Consider the following 5,838-nt stretch of genomic DNA (forward strand, 5'->3'; position numbering starts at 1 on the left):
GTTTCGTTCCGCTGTGCATGGGGTCGCTATGAGTCGGAAATGACTCGACGGCACTTAACAACAACAACAACATGGGAAAAATATTGAATGATGCAGGAAGCATCAAAAAAAGATGGAATGAATACACAGAGTCACTGACATTCAGCTATTTCAGAAGATAGTATATGATCAAGAACCAATGGTATTAAAGCAAAATGTCCAAGCTTCACTGAAGGAATTGGGAAAAAAAAGGCTCCAGGAATTGACAGAATACCCATTGAGATGTTTCAACAAACAGATGCAACACTGGAGGCTCTTACTTGTTTATGGCAAGAAATTTGGAAGATAGCTACTTGGCCAACTGACTGGAAGAGATCGATATTTGTGCCCATTCCAAAGAAAGGTGATCCAATAGAATGCAGAAATTATCAAACAATATCATTAATATCACATGAAAGTAAAATTTTGCTGAAGATAATTCAGAAATGGTTGCAGCAGTACGTTGATAGGAAACTTCCAGAAATTCAAGCTAGCTTCAGAAGAGGATGTGGAATGAGAGATATCATTGCTGATGTTAGATAGTTGTTGGTTGGAAGCAAAGAATACCAGAATGTTGTCTACTTGTGTTTTATTGACTATGCAAAGGCGTTCAACTGTACAGATCATAACAAATTTTTGGATAACATTTCAAAGAATGGGAATTCCAGAACACTTAATTGTGTTCATGAGGGACCTGTACATATAACAAGAGGCAGTCATTGAAACAGAACAAAAAATACTGCATGGTTTAAAATCAAGAATGGTGTGCATCAGGGTTGTATCCTTTCACCATACTTATTCAAACTGTATGCTGAACAAATAATCTGAGAACTTGGAGCATATGAAGAAGAATGCAACATCAGGATTAGAGGAATAAATCATTAACAACCTGTGATAGGCAGATGACACAACCTCTCTTACTGAAAGCGAAGAGGACTTGAAGTACTTACTGATGAAGACCAAAGACTACGGTCTTCAGTGTGGATTACACCTCACCATAAAGAAAACAAAAATCCTCACCACTGCACCAATAAATAATATCACGTAAATGGAGAAAAGATTGAAGTTGTCAGGGATTTCATTTTACTTGGGTCTGGAATTGCCACTCATGGAAGCATCAGTCAAGAAAACAGACATCATACTGCACTGGGGTAACATGCTGCAAGGGACCTCTTTAAAGTGTTAAAGAGCAAAGATGTCACTTTGAAGAATAAGCTGAGCCTAACCCAATCCTAACCCAGTCATCTCATATGCATATGAAAGCTAAACAATTATTAAGAAAGACCAAAGAAGAGTCAATGCCTTTGATTTGTGGTGTTGGTGAAGAATGCTGAAAGTACCATGGACTGCTAAAAGAACTAACAAATCTTTCCTGGAATGCTCCTTGGAAGCAAGAATGGCCAGACTTTACCAAAGAAGAGTCAATGCCTTTGATTTGTGGTGTTGGTGAAGAATGCTGAAAGTACCATGGACTGCTAAAAGAACTAACAAATCTTTCCTGGAATGCTCCTTGGAAGCAAGAATGGCCAGACTTTACCAAAGAAGAGTCAATGCCTTTGATTTGTGGTGCTGACAAAGAATACTAAAAATTCCATGGACTGCCAGAAGAATGAACAAATCTGTCCCTGAAGAAGTGCCGCCACAACGCTCCTTAGAAGTGAGAGTGGCCAGACTTCATCTCACCTAATTTGGTCATGCTGTCAGAAGGGTCTATTACCTTGGTAAAGTAGAGGGTCAGCAAAAAAAGGGGAAGACCCTCAATGAGATGGATTGACACAGTGGCTGCAACGATGGGCTCAAGCCTAACAATTATAAGGATGGCACAGGACTGGGCAGTGTTTCATTCTGTTGTACATAAGGTCACTATGAGTCAGAGGTGACTTAAACAACAACATATAAAGAATTGGCTGAGATAGGCCTATAGGGAAAGGTCTGGGGAAGTCTATAGGAGGTAAAATCCACAGGATCAGTTGTGTTAGAGTGGAGGAAGAGGTAAGAGGACTGAGATGAGTCTTGAGTTTTTCATTTGGATGACCAGGTAGATGATGAGGAAATGAGATATAAACCACGTTCGGTGATAGGGCTGATACTACTGACTTTGAAGTGCCTCAAATTCAATGGGTACATCCCTGGAGCTGAAGAGACAGCTAGGAGGTTAGAATGATAGGTTTCATATAATCCAAATAAAGATGAGAGCTGAAATTCAGGGACTGGTAAGAATAAATGAAGAGGAGAACAAGGGGGAACATCAGTATTTCAGGGGAGAACATGGGGAGACAAATCAGAAGAGTGAACTAGCTAGGAAGTAGACAGGCATTTCTAGGAAGGAGTCGTTGGTGGGAATGGATGTCCCAGAAAAGTCAGTGAAGACAGGAGGTAAGGAGCATCCCATAAATTTAGCCACAAGGATGCCCTTTACAAGAGCCATCTCAGTGTGTGATGGAGAGTGGGGATAGCCAGACTGCAGAAGGTCATAATGTGAATAGCAGGTAAGGAAGTAGATGGGAGATAACTCTTTGGATTAGTTTGATAGACAAGGGAGAGATTGAGAGAGGAAAGTAGCTACCGTGGGACAAGGAGAATGAAATTGTTCTGTTTTGTTTTGTAAGATAGTTGAGAAGGAGGGACCAGTGAGAAGGTTAAAGATGCAGAAAGAGGAAGCTCCCCTTGGAAGTTAAATCTTCTATTAAATTAGCTATTAGAAGATAATTATCTTCTTCCTAACAAACCCATGAGGCAGTAACTATCATTTTTGTCTTACAGATGAGGAAAATGAATCCCAAAGAAGGGTAAAGACTTACCCAGCCAGGAACTGTGGGTGCTGAGTTGCAAACATAGTTCTGTCTGATTTCTAAAATGATGTTCTTCCCATTGCAACACAAGAATAAATTAATTATAAGACTGTATATGTGTAGTTGATGTTGGGGATAAGGATGGTAAAATTTAATGTGACCTCATCTACTGACCTCATAGTTTTCTTTCTATGAGTTGGGCACCAGAGGTCCCCAGCTAACAAAGAATAATGGGAGTGGACAGTAAATAAAAGTTGGTGGTTCATGGTCCTGAGACCATGGCTGCAGGGTATGGGAGAGTAAGGGAGCTCTGAAAAAGCTACCAGCTTTTGACATTACAAACTGAGGTAGGTGACCTTGACTTTGAAGGACTAGGAACAGGACTGGTAAGGTCAATGAGTCAGTCACTGGGCCCATGGGTGATTTTGTAAGGCCTGGAGTTGAGGGTTGAAGCAAGGCTCCAGGTGGGATCAAGAAGAAAGGATAGGAAGGGACTTGAGCAAAAGGAGCGGGGAAGCAGTAGGCTCTGAAACGTGTTGATAATCAAAGCAACTCTTGGGTTGAGGTGGTACTGGGGGAGAAACCCATTGTCATCAGAGAGGAGGACTTGCCCTGGAAACCTCAATTGTTTCCTATCATCTATTTACCTTCATTTTACTTGAAGTGTGTATTCTGCAATGCCACCTGTATATTTAATCAATAAATGTCATTAAATATCCATTTTCTGAGCACCTCTGTTGCCTGAAGTATAAACTGTGAGTCTAAGAGGAGGTCATGGCAGGTTTCTGAGAGGGAGATTTGGTCAGATCACAAAACTTGTGAAAAAATTGCACTTTATTTAAAAGGCTGAGAGGTAGAGTTGAAGGCTTGCCCATGACACTGATGTCAGAATGCTAAGGGATGACACCTTGACACCACAAAGCACTGTTCTGTTGGCCTAGCAACTGCCAGGCCAGAGCCAAATCATTAGTCCACGCATTCTGAGTCGAGGAACCAAATTCCTGGCCAAGATGTAGGCTTTATTGGAGGTGGAGGAATACATATGGATGCAGAGTCCTCACCCTGGAGTTCACACGCCAATGGAGCACAGATAAGTGGAGATGCCATGTGACAATTTATAGCTGAAGTTTGGATGCAATCCTTTGTAATCGCTGAGCAGGGAGAGGAAAATATTAGAGAAGGCTTCCTAGAAGAGTTTGTAGGGCAGGCAGAACAGCATATGTAAAGGCACCAAGCTGTGAAATGGCCTGACCTGTTTTGGTAACTGTCTCTGCAGCTGTATTAAGGCAGTGGGAGTGAGAGTGAGAATCAGGAGGCCTATTGATGAGCATCCTGATGGTGTAGGGTAGGGCTTGAGTTGTTTACCATCCAACCTTTTGATGGAGACCCTCAGTCTCCTTTGTTTTTTTGTCACCCACAGATCTGGCATATCTTCCTGCTCATAATGAAAATATTTCTGCTCCATTCAGCCAAGTTGAACTTCATGGACATCACCAAGATCTTTTCCCTCCTACAGCCCGACAAGGAGGAGGAGGAAACTGACACGGGGGAGAAACAGGCTCTCAATCAGGCAGTATATGACAACGACTCCTATACACTGGACCAGCTTTTGCGCCAGGAGCGTTACAAACGTTTTATCAACAGCAGGAGTGGCTGGGGTGTTCCTGGGACACCTCTGCGTCTGGCTGCTTCTTATGGACACCTGAGCTGCTTGAAGGTCCTCCTGGCACATGGTGCTGATGTCGACAGCTTAGATGTCAAGGCACAAACGCCCCTTTTCACTGCTGTCAGTCATGGCCATCTGGAGTGTGTGCGAGTGCTTTTGGAAGCTGGTGCTTGTCCTGGTGGCAGCATCTATAACAACTGTTCTCCTGTCCTCACAGCTGCCCGTGATGGTGCTATTGCCATTCTACAGGAGCTCCTAGGTCATGGTGCAGAGCCCAACGTTAAGGCCAAACTACCAGTCTGGGCATCAAACATAAGTTCATGTTCTGGCCCCCTCTATTTAGCAGCAGTCTATGGGCATCTTGACTGTTTCCATCTGCTTTTGCTCCATGGGGCAGACCCTGACTACAACTGCACAGATTGGTGCCTTTTGGCTCGTGTCCCACGACCTCGTACCCTCCTTGAAATATGCCTCCACCATAATTGTGAGCCAGAGTATATCCAGCTGTTAATCGATTTTGGTGCTAACATCTACCTTCCATCTCTCTCTTTGGACCTGACCTCGCAAGACGGTAAAGGCATTACATTGCTGCTACAGGCCCGAGGTGAGTGGTGAGCAAGACAGCCCCAAAAACTTCCTGGATTGGGGGTCCTAGGGCCCCATATCACCCCTGAATCCAATCTTTTTAGGATGAATGGAGGAAAACATCATCTTCCTCCCTCTCCTGGGATCCCAGTGGAGAAAATGTTACATATTCCATATTAGGGAAGGGGTCACTAGGATGAGATGATGGGTAGAACTAGCCCAGTTTATGGTCTTGGCTTTGTCAATGACTGCTGTGTTGCCTTGAGCAAGCCCTGTCTAGTTCTCAGTGTGTCCTCCTTTGTATCATATATTGGGGGCAGAGTAGGGAACATTTCTGAGAAGGAAGCGAACAATTAGGGGTGGAGGGCTACACTGAGAATTGCTCCTCATGACCTATTTCTCCCTGCTGTAGCTACCCCACGGTCACTACTATCACAGGCCCGTTTAGTTATCCGCAGAGCCTTGTCCCAGGCTGGCCAACTACAAGCCATCAACCAGCTGGATATCCCTCCTGTGTTGATCAGCTACCTCAGACACCAACTGTAATCTTGCAGTATTCCCAAGAGCCCATGATGCCTCCAAAAACCACCTGTGGACCCACGTAACTGGAGGACACCACAGCTCCACTTCCCTATCTGGAGCTACTCTCCTGCATTACCCTCCACAATAAAATCCTTCACAAAATAAAGCCTGATGGCTGTTGTGTCTGGTGTGTCTGTAAGGGGTAGGGGTTTGTTGAGGGGAAAGGTGTAGTTGGTCACGAGGAAGGATGGTAAT

General features: G+C 43.9%; 1 protein-coding gene across 1 annotated transcript; it reads left to right on the forward strand.

Annotated features, from left to right (window-relative positions):
* Positions 1-4,254: 4,254 nt before the first annotated feature.
* Positions 4,255-5,607, forward strand: ASB12 (ankyrin repeat and SOCS box containing 12). The gene is made up of 2 exons (XM_007958811.2): positions 4,255-5,080; positions 5,474-5,607. Exons 1-2 carry the CDS (start codon positions 4,255-4,257, stop codon positions 5,605-5,607), a joined length of 960 nt encoding a protein of 319 aa, XP_007957002.1.
* The last annotated feature ends 231 nt before the right edge of the window (positions 5,608-5,838 follow it).

This window comes from Orycteropus afer, unplaced genomic scaffold (assembly GCF_000298275.1).
Source record: "Orycteropus afer afer isolate SDZICR_OR568_19922 unplaced genomic scaffold, OryAfe1.0 scaffold01140, whole genome shotgun sequence".
Lineage (NCBI taxonomy): Eukaryota > Metazoa > Chordata > Mammalia > Tubulidentata > Orycteropodidae > Orycteropus > Orycteropus afer.